Raw genomic sequence first — 18,805 nt, forward strand, 5'->3', positions numbered from 1 at the left:
ATGTATTGTAGTAAAACTTTGTTACCTGCCTATAGTTTTGCTAATTTTAATTCCATGACCTAATAGAGTTTGGGAATTCTTACATCATGTGACTCTTGAATATCCCACTTGATTCTCAAAGTCTGTGATTTGAAGTCCCAGATATAGAAATAAAGACTCTAAGAATGCAAATATAATCATAAAAATCATATTCATTCATATTGATAGTATTTGTCTCACTCATTTCCTCTCCTCTTTCTTGTTTTCTCGCATTTTTTGGTGGGCTGCAGGCTCCAGTTCCAACACCATCTTCTGAGCTGACCTCCGTTCCCAGGATGCCCTTGGTGCTGCTCCTGCTGCTGCCCATCTTGAGTTCTGCAAAAGCTCAGGTTAATCCAGGTAACACAGCCATTGCTCAGCCACATGCTAGAAGACCAGCTGGACATTCAAGTCCATCAATGTTTATCTTGGGAAAGGCCCTGCCAAGGGTATCCACAGGGTCTGTCTTTCTTTTTTCTTTACTTTTCTTTTCTTCTTTCCTTCTTTCTTTCCCTCTCTTTCTCTCCCTTCCTTCCTTTCTCTCTCTTCCTCTCTCTTTCCTTCTTTCCTTCCTTTTCCTTCCTTCCTTCCTTCCTCCCTCCCTCCCTCCCTCCCTTCCTCCCTCCCTTCTTCCCTCCCTCCCTCCTTCCTTTCTTTTCCTCCCTCCCTTCCTCCCTCCCTCCCTCCCTCCCTCCCTTCCTCCCTTCCTTCCTTCCTTCCTTTTACTTTCATGATGAAACATGTCCAAAGCAGAATCAGAAACTAATGTCCTGTGTCTATGTAACATCTTGACTATTGTGAAAGGGCTCCTGATATCAAGTAGAGTGGAGTGAATGGGAATTTAAAAAAAAAGAAAGAAAGAAAGGGAACTGGAAGAAGCATCCATATGCTTCTGCATCTTCTAGGAAACAGAAGGAGAGAACTTTTAGATGTCTTCTAGAACCTCTGCAGATTGGGTTTCCAGTTATTTTTCTCTGGTTCAGGCCTCTGTTTTACTTGGATGTCATGTTGTGCTTTTGGGACCCTGGTCTTGCCGGATCTTGGCAGTCTTTCCTACCGGGTGTGGCCATACTCAAAAATAGATGTGTGAAGAGAAATCTTTTCGTTTCCCCCAATTTTAAAAAATTAGTTGTATATTTTAACTTTAAATTGAAGCGTTCAGTTTTATCACTTGTCTATTACACAGCAGTGCCTCTTAATGACCTGTGTAGTGCTGGTGACTTTGCCTGGTTGAACTGTTGTTCTGATCTCTGGGTTCCTGCACATATCTGGGAGTCAGCTGGTTATTGGCTCGTCTAGGACGGCCTTGGCTCTGACGACTGGGCACCTTGCTGTGCTCTCCTCCAGCAGACTAGTGTGGATATATTTTCATGGAAATTGCACATGGGCAAGAGCAGAAGCAGAGACGTGCAGCCTTTCTCAAGCCGATGCGTCTGTCGTGTTTGCTGAGATCTCATTGGCCAAAGCAAATGGCGTGGCCACACCCAGTGTCAGAGTGGGCGGGCATAAAGAGTTACCTGGGACAGGCCTGAGTACAGGGAAGGGGGAGGACAGCTGTCCATTGCTTGTGTGGACACAAATATAAATACAGGAAAGTACCCATAGTATAAGTGCTCAGTGTGATGAATTTTACAAACCGAATACCTCCATCAGCAGGATCCAGATTAAGAAACAGAACCTCACCAGACGTCAGAGGCTCTCCTCGCGCTCCTTTCCAGCCACTTCTCCCCACCCTCACCCCAAGCTAATTGTTATCCTGCTTTCTAACAATATAGATTAATTTTGCCTGTTTTTGTACTTTATATAAGTGGAAGCAGATGATGCCTAAATGCTCTTTTGTGTCTGGCTTCTTTCATTCAGTGTGTTGTTTGTGATGTTCATTGCATGCAGTTGGCAGCTATTTGTTTTCATTGTTGTATAATGTTACTTTGTTTGACTATTTTATTTATCCAGTCTGCTGTGCATGGGAATGTGGATTGTTTCCAGTTTGCGTCCATTATGAATAAATCTGCTATAATCATTCTCGTAAAGGTCTTTTGGTAGAAGTATGTACTGAGCCTTTTGGAGTGTACACCTAGAAGTGTAATTGCTGGGTTATATGTCATATACAATCGCTTTTCTACATACCACCAAGGAGTTTTCCAAAGGGCTTTCACCCATTTGCCCCTCCATGGTCGCATATGAGAGTTCCAGTTGCTGCGTGCTGTATTTGGATTTTTGAGGACATTTTTATTTTGTCCTTTTCCTATAGCATGAGGGTACATTGTGAACATTCTCACCCTCTTCCTCTCACAAGAATTCCGTCTCCGTGGGATAGTCTTCATACCTGAAAAGGAAGTATAATCAAAACACCTTAAAATCAAAGATTTACTGGTTTAATAAACCCAGTGTCTTACTACTTTCTTGTAATGAGCTTAGTTGGTACATTTCAGGTCTGAACTTCGACTCACCAGTCTTTCATTTTTCTCGTCTGTGTTCCTCTCACCTGGTTGAAGGGTGGTTGCCTCCTGCTCAATGTAACAAACCCATTGTCATCTCCCTGACTAGATCTCCTAGGAAGTGTCACTGTGTGTGTGCAGAATGGTAGAAAGTTTTGGTGCCAGGCACATTCACAGAGACTGAAATGACATGAGGGCATTTTCATGAATACACCAAAAGAGCTAGCCATCTGTGTGAGAGGAAACTGTGGTAGCCCTCCAGCAGGAAATGAGCTGTTTGAAGACAGCAAACAGTTATCTTTAAAACATTTTCTCCCTATTCCTGCTGTCAACTATTTCTATTGGCTCTTTCTGCCACGGAAGAAGAAATAAAGGTCTTGACTTGCAAAGATCTTTATAGGAACATAGCATATTTGAGGTATATTGAAGAACTAATCCTTCTCTCTTCCATGTCTTCTATTTTATCAAGGTAAGCTAGAGACAAGCAATGGGAAATTGTAATCTGTATTAAAGGATCTGGTCACAAAGCTTGGGCTTCATGGAGTCTTAGGGCATGCACACTGATTAACATAGAGTAGGTATATAGTAAACACATGTTTATGGATTTATGGGTGGCTTTTTAGAAGTCCTTATTGGTGTTTCTTGAAAGATGGAAATTCTTGGCCAGTTAAGTTTTCCCCATAGGTTGGTCACATGGTATAAATAGATGGCATCTTGGACTTAAGGCAGGAGAACTGGGTTATAAACAGATCTGGTGTAGAGCCAATTGTTAAAATATCAACACATATTTTAATAGATTATTTGATATAAAATATTGGCTGGCAAATAGTAATTGGGTTAAGCATTAAACTTAATTAATAATATAATTAATCTAAAACAAGCTCATTCATTTAAGCCCACTTTGGAGATTTCATCATGGCTGCTGGCGTCACCCCACAGAGGCTGCAGAGTGGTGTTAGGATGATACAGGTAGTAGGTCATGACATGATGGCAGGTCTATTGACTCGCTGCTCTACAGCAGCAGAACTCTGACAGGGGCAGCAGAGCAGGGGGTGGGGCAGGCAGTAATGGTGGCATTCCTGGTAGTGGCAGTGTTGAAGGCGGCATTGTCCCTGGGGGCTGCAGCGTAGGCTCTGCAGGTCCCCGTGGGAAATGCTGACACGCAGGATTATGTACCCCGTTCTAAAGTGTGCAGTGTGCTGAGCCATCTTCCAGTTCTAACAGCGCACAAGGGACCAGGTCCCAATGACTGTCGGTTCAATGGGGAAGTCATTGGAAAAGTTTGAGGCAGTTTCCTCTGTCAAAATCGTGACTCAGGAGTATCAGTTAGCTGGTAGCATCCCTGTCAAACAGTCATACCAACACTTTCTGAAAAACATTTCTACAAATCAATAAATGATTTGGATATGACTAGAACATTCTGATGAATGATTTGCAGTTCACTTAGAAAATAGTATTCAACTCATTTAGAAAGTTATTTTGAGGAAAAACCTGGTTACAATTCTGGCTTGGTCTTAAATTAGTTGTGTGACACTAAGCATGCCACTGTACTTCTCTTCGCACTCCCTTAATCCTTTCACCTGTAGTGAGATGAAGTTGGATTAGATGATCTGTGAGAGCCTTTCTGTCACTATGATTTTATGGTGTGGGAGTTTTCCTGCCTGTATTGGAAGATGTGGATGGGCTTTGGGCTTAGAAGAAGGGTCCCTGATCTTGCATGGCTGTTCTTTGTAAGAAAATCCACTTGTTTCCAACTCCCTGGCACTTCTCAGACTCAGGGATCTAAAATCTGAACTTTAAAACAACCTTGCCTTTGAGGTGAAGCACGAAGAAGATAGCCGATAAATATTTTTTAAAATTTAAACCCTGAAATGCCCTCTTATGACAGGTTGGGTACAGACAACCTACAGCCTAACCTACAGGAGTTTCATAGTACTAGAAGCCTTTTGTAGGGCTTTTTTTCTGTGGACATGGGTCCAAGAAGAAGTCTTTCAGGAAGAAGGACTAGCGTACCCAGTGGCTGGGAGGGAGGGAGAGGTACACATGGGCTGCCTGGTGGAGGGCGCTGAGTGAGGGACCCAAAGGGGCAGCTTTTCCATCCTCCCATGGGTCCTTGGGTCAAGTTTCCCCTCCTTCCCAACTTGGGCTGGGCTACAGGACTTAACTGGAGAGCTTGGGAGTACCTCCAGGAGAAAGGGAAGTCTTTGGACTTCACAATGAAGCATAAGAACACTCTGGGCTGTAGTAGTTGTTTGATCAGCCACCAAGGTCAGACTCCTCCAGGCTTCTCCTTCGGTGGCCAGTCAGGGCCCAGAATCTCATGGATTTCTAGGTAGGAGGATGGGTAAAAGTGACCTGATTACCCTGGACACAGAGCCCCTGGGGTCTGAGGTCCTAAAGACTCACCCAACCAACCAGATAATTGCTCTATGTGAGGAGCACAAGGGCGATTGGTCCCACCCTCTGACTTGGCCTGCGATAACTGCTTTTACTTGGAAAAGGGAGAAACAGCTCTTTTCCCTAACAGGCAACCCAGGCACTTAGGATCCATGGTGCGGAGCCAGGGCAGGGCAGTGCTGGGGCTTTCTATTTCCATTCCACGTTTTCCCCTCCTAGAAAGCGGGCAACTTACTAGCAATTCAGAGCCCTGGGGTGGGGGAGTCCTCTTTCAGTGTCTAGAATGTTCTACTTACAGGGGAGGGACAAAGACATTAGGGGGTTGGGATTTTGAGAGGAGGAATTCTTCTCCTATAGACTCCAAATTTGTTTTAGGTTCATCGTTGTGGTTTTGTTATTTCCAGCATCAGTCCTACCTTCCAGTGAGTTCTTCAGGTCTAGGCAAGTAGGATCTTAGGCTGTTTGTATTGCAATGGACCTTAGCAATATTCAAGTCTCTCTTCCTCATTTTACACATAAAGGAAGTGGTGTCAAAGGGGGTGAGTGATTTGTCCATGAGCATAGATCTAGCTTATGGTAAAGCAGGAACCCAAGGCTCCAGTCTCTCGGCCCCGAGTTCATTCCACTAAAACCACCCAGCCCCGCGAGGGAACTAGTGAGGAAATGACCTTTCTCCAATAATCATATAATAGCTGGGCATCCTCATGGTTTCCTTTTTGTGACTGCCAGTGTGCATTTATGGGGGTGAGAGGTCACTGGGGTTTGAGGGACAGCCTGAGGTGGAGGAATAGAAGAAGACTAACAGGATCATACAGGGCTCCTTCTTGGAGCCTTGGTCTTGTTCGCATGCCCAGCAAGCAAGGCTGGAACTAGGAGCCCTTCAGGACTGACTCAGCCTTGCAAAGAAACCAAAGTACTAGAGATGCTCTGGTTCCCTTCTGCACAGAGTTGTCCCCTTCTCCTCAACACCTTGTCTCCCACCAAAGCTGATACATGTTAAGTTATGTACACACATTTCCAAATTGGAGAATCATTTTTGTTTCCATGGGCTCTCATAATTCATGTCCCCAGAGATGTGTGAGAGGGTTTGTGGGGCCTCATCTAATGAGACTGTAGTACTAGTTTCAGATTGCTGAAACCAGATATGAGGTGCTAGTGCTGTGCCTGTATGTGTGTGTGTGTGTGTGTGTGTGTGTGTGTGTGTGAGAGAGAGAGAGAGAGAGAGAGAGAGAGAGAGAGTTGGGGTCAGGGGAGAGAAAGAGATTGCTTGCTTGCTTTATTCAGCCTGAACAGGGCCTTCGGAGGGAGATAAAAAGTCTGGGAAGAGACCTCCCTGCTTGAATTTCTCTTAAGCAAGCAATGCCTGATGCTGCCCAGATTGGCTCTTTCTTGCTTGTATGTTTGTTTGTCAAGTCTAGCCTGAGGGTGGCCTTTGGTATCCTTCCTGCCAGTAAAAGTATCTTTCTCTGGGGACAACAGAAGCTCATCTGCCCCTCAAACATCCTTGGTTGTGCCAAAGGGAAAAAGAGAATGCAGAGTTCAAAAAAGAGTACCGACTAATATCCAACGAGCACTTAATATAGTTCTGGTGCCATTCTAAGTGGGTGTCAGCAAATTTAATCTTCACAATAGTCTTATGAATTAGGTAGTCTTATTATTCCAGTTTTACAAAGGAGAAACTGAGGCCCAGAAACATTAGGTAACCCACTCAAGATTACAGAGCTAGCTAAGGGGCAGAGCGAGGATGTGATCCACCTGCAGCAAGCATATTCTTGACCTCTGTGCTGTACTGTCTCTTGAAGTGTTAGACTCACAGAATGTTCATGTGCTACCCAACCAGGTCAGGTCTCCAGTGTCCTATTGGTTGAAATACTGAAGGTATGAAAGTGAGCCGGACATGAAAGCATTTGTGAGGCTAGGGGAAAAGAGGAAAGGAGAACGTTCGAGCTTAAGGAAAGGCACAGAGCACAAATAGAAAAGTAAGAGCGTGGAGATGTTTGTCATCGTGGGGTCATGAGGACAAAAATGAGGTTAGGGTGGCAGCCAAACCAGGAGCCACATAACTTTGGGATCCTCAGTATGTGACAAGTGCTTTCTGATAACAGGCTCTGTCTTCACCCTGTGATAAAAAAATGCTATGCCATGTCCTTCCTCCGAGGATGCAGGTTCTTTCCACTGCCCCCACAACAGTTAGATTCCTTATTTTACTTTTTAATAAATTTATATCCCCTTCACCCATTTCTCCCACCCTCTACCCCATGCCTCAGGCAACCACCGATCTGTTCTCTGTATCTGTGAGCTTGTTTTTTTGTTTGTTTGTTTTTAATTTTTTTAGATTCCACACATAAGAGAGATCAAAGAGTATTTGTCTTTCTCTGTCTGACTTATTTCACTTAGCATAATGCCCTCAAGTTTTATTCATGTTGTCATAAATGGCAGAATTTCCTTCTTTCTCATGACTAAGATTCTGTTGTATAAGATACCACAATTTCCTTATCCATTCGTCCATTTATGGACACTTCAGTTGTTTCCATATCTTGGCTCTTGTAAACAATGCCGCAATGAACATGGGGGGCTGCATACATCTTTCTGAGTTAGTGTTTTCATTTTCTTCAGATAAATATCCAAAAGTGGAATTGTTGGATCACATGGTAGTTCTATTTTTTTAAGATTTTATTTATTTATTTGAGAGAGAAAGAGACAGACAGTGCATGTGCAAGAGAGCAAGCAGGAGTGAGGGAGGGAGTAGATGGAGGGAGGGCAGAGAGAGAGGGAGAAGCAAGCGCCCCTCTGAGTGGGGGGCTCGACACAGGGCTTGATCTTAGGACCCTGGGATCATGACCTGAGCTGAAGGCAGATGTTTAACCAACAGAGCCACTCAGGAGCTCCCATGGTAGTTCTATTTTTTTTTTTTTTTAGCTTTTATTTATTTATTTGAGACAGAGAGAGAGAGAGAGCGAGTGCACAAGCAGGGGGAGCAGCAGAGGGAGAGGGAGAAGCAGATTCCCCAGTGAGCAGGGAGCTGGATAGAGGACTCTATCCCAGGACCCCAAGATCATGACCTGAGCTGAAAGCAGATGCTTAACTGACTGAGCCACCCAGGCACCCCCATGGTAGTACTATTTTTAATGTTTTAAGTGAATTCCACACTGTTTTCCATAAGGGCTGCACCAATTTACATTCCCACCAAGAATGCATAAGGATTTCTTTTTCTCCACATCCTCACCAACACTTGTTATTTATTGTCTTTTTGATAGTAGCCATTCTAACATGTGTGAGGTGATATCTCATTGTGATTTTGATTTTCATTCCCCTGATGATGAGTGATGTTGAACATCTTTTCATGTACCTGTTGGCCATCTGTATGTCTTCTTTGGAAAATGTCTGTTTGGATCTTCTGCCTGTTTTTTAATTGGATTGTTTGGGGCTTTTTTGCAATTGAGTTGCACGAGTTCTTTATATTTCTTGGATATTAGTCCCTTATCAGATATACGATTTGCAAATATTTTCTCCCATTCAGCAGGTTGCCTTTTCATTTGTTGATGGTTTCCTTTGCTGGGCAGAAGCTTTTTAGTATGATGTAGTCCCAATTATTTATTTTTGCTTTTGTTGCTTTTGCTTTTGGTGTCAGATTCAAAAAAATGTTGCCAAGACCCATGTCATCTATGTTTTCTTTTAGGGGTTCTATGGTTTCAGGTCTTATATTCAAGTCTTTAATTAATTTTGAGTTAATTTTTGTGCATGGTGTAAGATAGCGGTCAAGTTTTATTCTTTTGCACATGGCTGCCCAGTATTCCAACACCATTTATTGAAGAGACAGTCCTTTTCCCATTATATGTTCTTGGCTCCTTTGTTGTAAATTAACTGACCATGTATGTGTGGATTTATTTCTAAGCTCTCCATTTGTTCCATTGATCTGTATGTCTGTTTTTATGCCAATACCATACTGTTTTAATTCCTATAGCTTTGTAATATATCTTGCAGTTGGGGAGCATGATGCCTTCAGCTTTGTTCTTCTTTCTCAAGATTGCTTTGGCTATTCAGATTCTTTTGTGGTTCCATACAAATTTTAGGATTATTTGTTCTATCTCTTTGAAAACACCATTGGGATTTTGATAGGGATTGCATTGAATCTGTAGATTTCTTTGGGTAATGTGGACATTTTAACAATATTGATTCTTTCATCCATAAGCGTGGAATGTATTTCTATTTATTTGTATCTTTTTTGATTTCTTTTATTAATGTCTTGTAGTTTTTGATATACAGGTCTTTCACCTGCTCGGTTAAATGTATTTCTAGGTATTTTATTATTTTTATGCAATTATAAATGGGATTGTTTTCTTATTTCTCTTTCTGATACCTCATTTTTAGTGTATAGAAATGTAACAGATTTTTGTGTATTGTTTTTATATCCTGTAACCAGAATGCAGGTTCCTTTTGCTATCATATTTTTTAAGGTTTTATTTACTTATTAGAGAGAGAGAACATGAGCAGGCAGAGGGGCAGAGAGAGAGAGGATCTCAAGCAGACTCCCCACTGTGCATGGAGCCCAATGTGGGGCTTGATCTCACGACCCTGAAATCATGACCCAAGCTGAAATCAAGAGTTGGATGCTTAATCAACTGAGCCATACAGGCGCCCCTTGCTATCATATTTCAACAGATCTGAGACCAATATGTTGTAAGATGTAGACCAGCAGTAAGCCCTCCTGGGTCCTCTGCCCAGATTGTTCCCCAAATTGGTGGTTCCTCTTGACCCTGAGGTCTCATTATAGATAGTGTGGAGAGTGAGTGTGGACACAGAGTGTGATGCCAATGTGGTTGGTGAATAGACCACGGCAAGGGAAATCAAGAGACCTAGAGTTTGGTTCCAGCTCTGTCACTATCTAACTTTGTGACTTTAGATAAAACTCTGTATCTCACTTTGCTCACTTATAAAATGGGGAGAATAAACTTCACTCTCTGCACTTCACATGGCTATTTTAGGGGCCCAAATGAGTTAAGGGAAGTTAACGGGCTTTGGAAAATTATATGCAAATATTGAGGGTTGTGATTTGTTACTTTTGGAAGAAAAGGAAAATAAAATAAACCAAATACCATAAAACAATGGTTTCTATTTAACAGATGATGGGGGAGGAAAGAGAAAAAGAGTTCATTAGTGACCATTATGGTCCCTTGTGGTTTCCAAGAAAGACTCAAGTTACCTTTGGGAATTGGGGGCTTCTAACAACCCTGAACTCTGGCCATCCTAACTCCAAGGGAACACAGGGCCCTGTGCCCAGGCAAGCTTATCCACAGCAGTGTATTTTTCTGGGGGAGAATAGTGTGATTGTTGACTTAGCTTTTGGTCCTAGCCAGCAGGCCTCTGAAGAGCATGGATGTGGCAAGATAGGCCTCCCAGAATTTTTCGTGGTTTGGACTCATACACAGTAAAGTAAAGTAAAAGTTAAGACATTCAAAATAGTGAGGTTTTGGGGGGGCTTAAGTAGGAGGTGATGAGTTGTTAAAAAATATGCAACTTTTTTCCCCCTGCTTCACAGATGTTTATGACTTTGGTCTTTGTCTTATTTGGTGCAGCAATGATCTCTTGCATATTCATGAACAACACCTACCACAGTCCTTGGCTTACACAGGCAATCAATAGGTGCTTGAGGAGTAAGGAGAAGGTGGGAAGGAAGGAAGTCAAGGGGCTCCCAGGATTCTCTGTATTTTTCTGCAAAAAAACATCTCAATTATGTCATTTGAGACTTGATCTCACAAAGATGTGAGGAACCTGAGAAGGAGTTCATTAGAATATCATCCCTTTGAAGGATGGGGATGCTAAGTACAGAGGGAGTGAGCCAGAAGGAGGATGAGGGACTGAAGTGCCCTAGCTGCAGCTGCTAGGGTGAAGAGTCAGAGGTCCAGCCTCCTGGTGTCTGAGGGCCGGGAGAGCTACAGACTGTGCAGAGAGAGAGCAGTCTCTGTGCTTTTTCCCAAATGCCTCAAGTCTCCCTGCTTTGGCCTATCAGCAGAGCATTTTAGCAATTGTAAATAGGGGGAAATGTGCTTCCATTTACCTAAATATGTGTAAAGCTCTTACTTTTGGCATTATAGGGGAGAAATTCAGTCTTTTGGGTGCCATAGCCTCTATTCAAGACATCAGGCCAAACAATGAAGTGTATTTTCTATGGACAAGCCTGGCTAACGTAAGAAATGATTCATCCTAGTATTGGAGGAGCCCTGGCCTTGGGGGTAGGGCAGATCCACCTTGGGAAAGTGATAATTTGATAATTTTAATTTGTTGGCTTTTAGTAGGTTAGACCAATATTTAGGCCTTTATTGGAGCTTTTCTTATTGAGACACTTGCTCACCAGTGATAGATAGCTATGCATTTGGCAAATGTACTCAGCAAGAAAAGTGCTGCTAGCTGGAGGGATCCCCAGTCTTGTTCAGGAGCTCTGGGATTTTGCCCCATGGGGACACTTTGCCTGTGCAAAGCCCAGAGTCAGCCTTCTGTCCCTGCTCCAAATTGAGGACTGGCTAAACATGGCTGCAGGAGTTATATCACCTCTCAGATTCTCCCTTCTCTGAAGTCCTAGTCCCTTGTGCTCACAACCTCTTTGGAAAAGTAGCTGTGTGGATATTCTGCCCATTTTTAACTTTTTTAACCTCAGGCAGCAAGCAGATGCTTTCAAATAGATGCTTTATGAATTTTATCTAGGTCTTCCAGATATTCTCAGGAGGAATATTGGTTCCTGCAAGTGACTCCATCCCACCTGGAAACAGAACTAAAAAGTTCACTTTTACCTTGTTGCCATTGTGATTCATGTTAACTGATTATGGTGGGCTTTTTGAATTGGCTGGCAGGAAGCTCAGAGCCAAATTTGTGGCCCATCACCAGCAAAGGTCTAGATCCAAATGTAATATATTTCCAATATTAACCTTAGCTCTCTGGCTTATCTTATTGTCCCTATTCTCTTTCCCCTTAGCATACCTTTATTTGTTTTTTTATTATCTTACACAATTTTGGAAGCCAATTCCAATCTTTATTTTAGAATGAGAGTAAAAATAGCTAAAAAATACATAACATCTAACCGTTGTTATTACTGCTCTAAGCATTACTCTGCTTTAAACCTTACAAAATACTTGATATATGTTAACTCCTATTTCCTGACAGTATTCCTATAAACAAATGCTATTATTACCATTAAGCTGAGAGGCTGAAAGTTAAGTAATCTTCCCAAGACCATAAAACCTCTGAATTGCTTAGGAAAGAGTGAATGTAATATTTAAAACAAACAGTCCCCTCTCTTCCTCCTTCTGGATGTCATTCCTGGAGCCCTATTATATTTCATGAAGTTCTTTGTATTCATTATGTTAAATCTCTATAACAACCCTCTTGGTAATATTATTAAAGATGAGGAGATTCAGGTTCAGAGAGGTTTAGTAACTTGTCTTGGAGTCCCATGATTTGGAAGTGGCAGAATCCAGTTTTAAGCTTCTAAACCATGCCCCAGTTGTCTTCTCAATTCCTGACCTTCATGGCTATCCTGCTGTCCCTGCAACTCACCTCCTTGCTGGAGAGAAGGACGTTCCATTTCACAGTGAAGCCTTTGCTGACTTTGTGAGCCAGGAAGAAGAATGTATTTTGGCTGACTCTCACTTTACTATGCTGGAATCCCATACAGCCTGGGGACCCCTCTTCTGCAATAATTGTTTCTGGGAAGTATTTTGGGCTTCTAGGAAAGCTGCAATTCAAAAGGGCTAATCCTAAGGAGAATTTCAACTTGGGCAAAAGTGGTGTTGGCAAAATAGCCCCGTGTACCTAGAGGAACCCAAATAATCTTCCTTGGCTCCTAGCAGGATCCCATTGTGTAGGTATTTACCTGAATAACCAGTTTGAAGTAGCCTCCAATGTGGAGCTTGTGGGGAGCAGGGACCCAAGTGACAGCTTCTCTAATGGGACCATCTTGTCCTTTCTGGAATTGGAAGAATTCGATCGTGGTAGCTAAAGGTTGAAGAAAGAGGAACCAGGGATCAGGGGACCTGAATGTCAGTCCTAATTACACTCGTCAGCAGTGCATCCTTGAGTAAGTCAGTTCACTTTTGGGGGGCTCAGAGGTTCTGATATTTAATGTAGAGCCATTGGAGGGGTTGGTTCCTGAAGTCCCTTCCTGGCTTTAAAGTTTATGATTGCAGATGTTCTTTTAGACCATAGATTGTCTTGGGTCCCCTGGTTGACCCCAATAACCCTGCTCCTGGTCAGTCTCATCTTCCTGGTGCCCAGCGAGCCCTAGGTGTCAGCTCCCCATGCCTCGGGCCTCACGTGCGCCATGTGTGTGTGTTCCTGGAAGCGGCATATAGGACACTCATTGATGGGTAAGCCCGTGGTGTGAAGCTAGCAGTGAGATGGTAAACATCATGGAACAAGCAGCCCTTTCAGGCTCTCAACCTTGGCAGCATGGTGTGAAAATAATTCTTGGGAAGCTGGGGCCTAGTGGCAGCTGTTTCTCCTGGACTGCCTGCCAGGCCCTACCAGCGCTCAGGATGGAGCGAGCCCTGCCTGGGCATGGGCAGCCGGCACTGGTAGTTTTCCACTCTGGGAAACTGGAAAGTGAATGGGCTTCTCTGTCCAGGCGATTGGCGGGTAGCGGAACCATCAAGAACCACCAAGACAACTCAGCAGGCAAAATCAGGACATACTTCGCAAAGAAGTATTGCTATTCTCTGCCTTTTCATGCTTCCCTATCTTTCATAATGTGGAGTTCAGAGACACATGGATGGGATCTGATAAAAAATGAAGTGGGCTTGGGGAAAAGCAAGGGGGCCTGACATTTAGGACTTGGCACTCTGAGTCTTTGCTGTTGGCTGGGATCCCTTCCACAGAAGGAGTTTACCAAAAATAGGCATACTCAATAGGAAAACCACAGTGGTACTGCTGAGAAGTGCCACGTTGGTTGCCCTGGGCCAAGGCTTATCCTGTTCCAAAGACCCACAAGGATGAGAAAGGCCATCCAAGATCAGCTTGTCTATTTTCCTATGCCCTTTCTCCAAGGCCCCTGGGAATACTGATTCACCAAGAAACTTTGCCTAATGGCTGTTTTTCTGGCCCTTATCTCTGAATTCCTCATCCTTATCCTTATATTCTTTGGTCCCAACATCTAGACCTCCAGACCCACTCCCATTGTCTGAAGAAGGTTTGTGATACCTGTGGCTCAGAGTCTTGCTCTGACATTGAGCTGGGGATCCTCATCAAGGCATACAGTGTGATTCCCACCTCTTTTCCTATCTTCTGTGCCTCTTGTCACCGAAGTTTGGGGATCCCTCCTTAGTGCAGCTTGTTGGACAGTTATCCAGTATCCATTGACTAATATTCATGCCAGAGCTTCTCTTCCTCTCATGCAAATGCCCACAAAGCCCTTGAAAGAGCATCCCTACTGCTTGCTGTCGTTTGGAGATGGTTGAGAAATAAATCATTTCTGGAGACATGAATCAGTCACAGCACCTGCCCTTGAGAGTTCAACACATGTGAGCTCTCCATTCATCCAGCCTTGTATCCATCCATCCATCCATCCAACCATCCATCCATCCCTCTACCCTTTTGCTTATTTATTTGCCACATGTGTATTGAGCATCTAATGGGCACTATGTGTTGGCAGTTGCTGAGGAGGAAAAGGAAGAATCTGACATGATTACAATTCTCAAAATTGCTTACAGCTTCAATAAGGACGTAAACAAGGACAAGGGAACTAGAAAATCTCTGGTGAAGGTTGTTATCCAAAAGAACCCCCACCCACCTCTTTTATCTCCCCATCATATTTTAGTGTTTTTCCATAGTTTTGTCATACTGTCTGAAATAGTACCAACTAATAATAGCTATGGTCAAATAGACAGTTTGATTGCCTATTTGATTATTAAAAATCTATTGCCTTTTGTCTCTCTCCTCTACCAGAATGTAAGATCCATGGGCTAAGTCATTTTATCTGTCCTGTTCAATACTGTCTCTTCAGATCAGGAACTTATTTGTTAGATAAATTCATGAACATTAAATAAATTAACATTGACATTAAATACATACATTCGTTAAATCAATACATGAACAAAAAGATGGGTTGCAATAGATATGTAATGACCTGGAATTACCAGGAAGTCTTATGTGTCTATTGGCTGGTTAAACATCATTAGTCAGGGCTACCTTTGCCTGATTTCCCAGGTCTCTGTTTTTAAGCCCCATAATTATGAACAACAGAAAACTCTTCTTTTATTGCTTTTTTAACAGATATTTACTGAGCACTCAGTTAATGCCAGACACCCTACTAGAAATTAGGGAAACAACAGAGAGAAAGATAGACAGTCTCCCTGGCCATATGACACTTACTGTTTAGTGGAGAGACCAAAATTAAACAAATAATTATTTGTATTACAAGTGTGAGGAACACTAAAAAGGGAACCAGTGCATTATAGGAGCAGGTAACAGAGATTCCTAATTTCCCCAAGGGCTCAGAGGAATTCTCTGAAAGCTGGAGGATGAGTAGGAGTCAGCAGGTAAGGGAGGGGAAGGGAAGAACATTCCGGGTAAAGGGAACAGGACATACAGAGAGATCTTGAGGCTGGAAGGTACTTTGTGCATTTATGAAGTTGAGATGAGACCAATGGCTGGGTTCTAGAGAGCGGAGATGTATGGATAGCCCAAGGTGAGGCTGGAGAGGTAGGCTGAGGCCCGATCCCGCAGACCTCATGGACCACACTGTCCCAGGAAGTTTGGAAAGCGGTTAGAAGGTTCCTGTCAGAATAAGGTTTTAGGAAGCTCTCTTGGGCTGCTGTGTGGAGAAGGGGTGGTAGAGGAACTAGGAAGAAGAGCTAGAAGGCATTATAGTAGTTCAGCTCTGAGGTGGTGGAGGTTGGGCCCTGCATGGAGAGGAGACAAATAGCTGGACTCAAGAAATTGGCGGGAAGTAGGAGTTGTGGGATTCGCTAATTGACTGGATGACTGACTCCCAAAGGCAGGTTTACTTCTCACTCCTCAGCTGCCTCCTCGCAGGAATAAACATGTCATCTGTCCTTCCTGTCCTGGTCCCCAGGCAGAAGTTCAGAGCCACGTGTGCCACGGCTCAGGGAGGCCTTCCAGTTCTCATCATGGTGTTGCCACTGCTGTCCACACGGGGCTGTGTGAAGCAAGGCCTGGAGAGGACGGGGAGGAGGGGCACACCAACAGAGTTAGAACTGTGTTTTTTTTTCATGTGGAGAACTGAAGTCTCCTTTCATCCCCCAGTTCTTCCAGTTATGAAACTGGGGCTGCATCAGAGTCACCTGGAGGGCTGGTGACCACATAGTTGGCTGGGCTCCCCCCTCGGAGTGATTCTGTCGGTCCGGGGTGGGGACTGAGGCTTTGCATTTGTACCAAGTTCCCAGGTGGTGGCAGTGCCGCTGATCCCCGAGCACACTTGGAGGATTGCATCCCAAACACCGTAGTAGATAAGGGAGCAAAGAGCCTGAGGGGTGGGGGGGAGGTGGTGCTCCTCCGACACCAAATGGAGTATTCTAGGTAGGATCTCGCTCCCTCTCTTTCCTGCCCTTTCTTTGTTAAATATGGAAAGTACCTACATAGTTACAGTCAGAACACAAAATAGACAGGATTCCTGAGCCCGGCAGCTATCGACACATTTCATAAAGGCAGCTCTGCTATAGCAGCTCTGTTAAAACTTCCTGGTTGCTGTTCCCAAGATAAGCAGTGCCCTGGTGGAGAAGTTATTTGCAACAATATCATGACTCACCCCATGCAACCCTCTTTCCCCATTTCTGGTTTACTTTAGAAATTCAGAGAAACAGAAATTCTCACTACACTTGTGGCCCAGTGACTGGAGATGCATGATAGCCAGGAATGAAAGCCCAGTAGGACTGTGAATGTGGGTGTCTCTGGACTTTGGAATGGCCCCAGAGAGTCATCATGTGTCCAGGCTGGAGGGACCTGGGAGCAGTGGTTCCCAAGCCTGGCTGCACAGCAAAATCACCTGGGAAATTTTTTAAATATGCAGGTTCCTGGGCAGTTTCAGATCTCCCAAAGACAAGTCTCTAAGAGGGGGCTCACACCAGATGTTCTACAACCTTCCCAAGCAACTCTAGAGCAGTTGGTCCATGGACTGGCTTTAGGGAACCCCTGCCTTGGAAAATATCTAATGCAGCTCCCTTGCTTTACACATGAGAAAACTAACACCCAGCAAAGATGGGAACTTTGCTTAGATCCCGGAGTGGATTTGAAATCTCTTTATTTTCAGAGGTTGTGTAGCCGAGAGGGCAGTCTTTTGAGTCAGATTCTAAAGTGACTTAGTTCTTTCTTGATGAATGGCCTTGGGCAGGTTTTTTAAAAAAGATTTATTTATTTATTTTGAGAGAGAGAGAGCATGAGCAGGAGGAGCAGAGGAAGAGGGAGAGAGAATTCCAAGCAGACTCTGCACTCAGCACAGAGCCCTACATGGGGCTTGATCTCATGACCCTGAGATCACGACCTGAGCCGAAACCAAAAGTTGGTCTCTTAACCGACTGTGCCACCCAGGCACCCCCTTGGGCTGTTATTTAAACTCTTACCTATAGATGGGTGATTGGTGAGAAATATGAAGTAATGAGTGAGAAAATACCACATTGTCTGATACTTGACAAATGCTCTTATTTTATTTTATTTAAATTCAATTCATTAACATAAAATGTATTATTGGTTTCAGAGGTAGAGGTGATTCATCAGTCTTACATAATACCCAGTGCTCATTACATCACATGCCCTCCTTAATGCCCATCACCCAGTTACTCCTTCCCTCCCCCACAAATGCCTTTAAATGGATGCTGTTATTACTATACTTCATTAAATTTAAGACATTGCTGACTCTACCATGTCTCACTACTTTGTGTAACTCTAAGAAAAAACCCCCAGACCGTTAAGCAATGACTCACCATTTGCTTGTAAGATGCATTCAGATTTCAGATATGTTAATGTGTGAAAAATAATAGGAAATATGGTCTTTCACTTCTCTTTCCTCAACCTGCACAGATTATTCCCATTACTAAATTAAATACTTCAATGCCAGAAGAGGAAGCGTACTTAGTGTGCTTGAGGAACAGCAAGGAGGCCTGGGTGGCCAGATGGGGAAGTGCACTGGATGGGGGTCCAGGACAGCTGGGGACCAACTCTTCAACTCCCTGGAGACCACACATGCATTTTGAATATTATTATGAATGAGGTGGGAAATTCCTGGAGGGTGATGAGCAGAAGAGTTACATGGTCTGATTTATATTTTCATAGATACATGGGACAAGGCGGACAGAGGAAGTGTGGATAGGAAACTATTGTTCTATTCCTGGTGATAGGAGACAGTGGATTGGCCTAGAATGGTAGTAGCATAAGTGGGAAATAGATCGGTTATGGGAACTTTTCAGGGTGGCTAACAGGATTTCTTATCAGCTGATGGGGTGGATATGGAGTATGAAAGGACTCAAGGATGGCCTCAAGATTTTTGGCTCAAGTAATTGGCAGAATGGAGTTGTTTGAAATGGAATAGTCCAGGGGGTAAGGTTTGCAGGGAGACATATTTTACTCAACTTTATCCTTATTCCTAATCTATATCTATCTCTTTTTTCAATCAATATTATGAGCACCTATTGTCTCCCCAGATATGCACTGAGAAATAAAATTGAATAAGATATAATCCCCCTGCCCCCCCTTTTTTTCTCCAAAAAGTTTGCCATCTGCAGGGGAGATCGGATTTCCACACAAATAATTATGACAAAGCACTATGTACCTAGGGCTAGAAAACAAATATTAAAAATGTCGGAAATCGGAGGAAGGAGAATTTACCAAAATTGGTACTCTTCTTTCTCAAAAACGCTTGGTTTAGTTGCGTCCAAGTTTGTTACATGGCAGCAGGAGAATGCTGGATAATAATTTAAGCTAGTCTTTCCACTTCAGGTGTGCGACCTCCT

At 43.5% G+C, this 18,805-nt stretch overlaps 1 protein-coding gene across 1 annotated transcript in view; it reads left to right on the forward strand.

The window, feature by feature from the left end:
• The first annotated feature begins 275 nt into the window (after positions 1-275).
• Positions 276-18,805, forward strand: part of DDR2 (discoidin domain receptor tyrosine kinase 2) — a 54,016-nt gene continuing 35,486 nt past the window's right edge. Inside the window, exon 1 of the mRNA XM_021698428.2 lies at positions 276-378. Within this exon, the coding sequence (XP_021554103.1) occupies positions 315-378 (64 nt within the window). The 5' untranslated portion in view covers positions 276-314. The remainder of the gene's footprint in view (positions 379-18,805) is intronic.

Source organism: Neomonachus schauinslandi, chromosome 6, assembly GCF_002201575.2.
Source record: "Neomonachus schauinslandi chromosome 6, ASM220157v2, whole genome shotgun sequence".
NCBI classification, from domain to species: domain Eukaryota; kingdom Metazoa; phylum Chordata; class Mammalia; order Carnivora; family Phocidae; genus Neomonachus; species Neomonachus schauinslandi.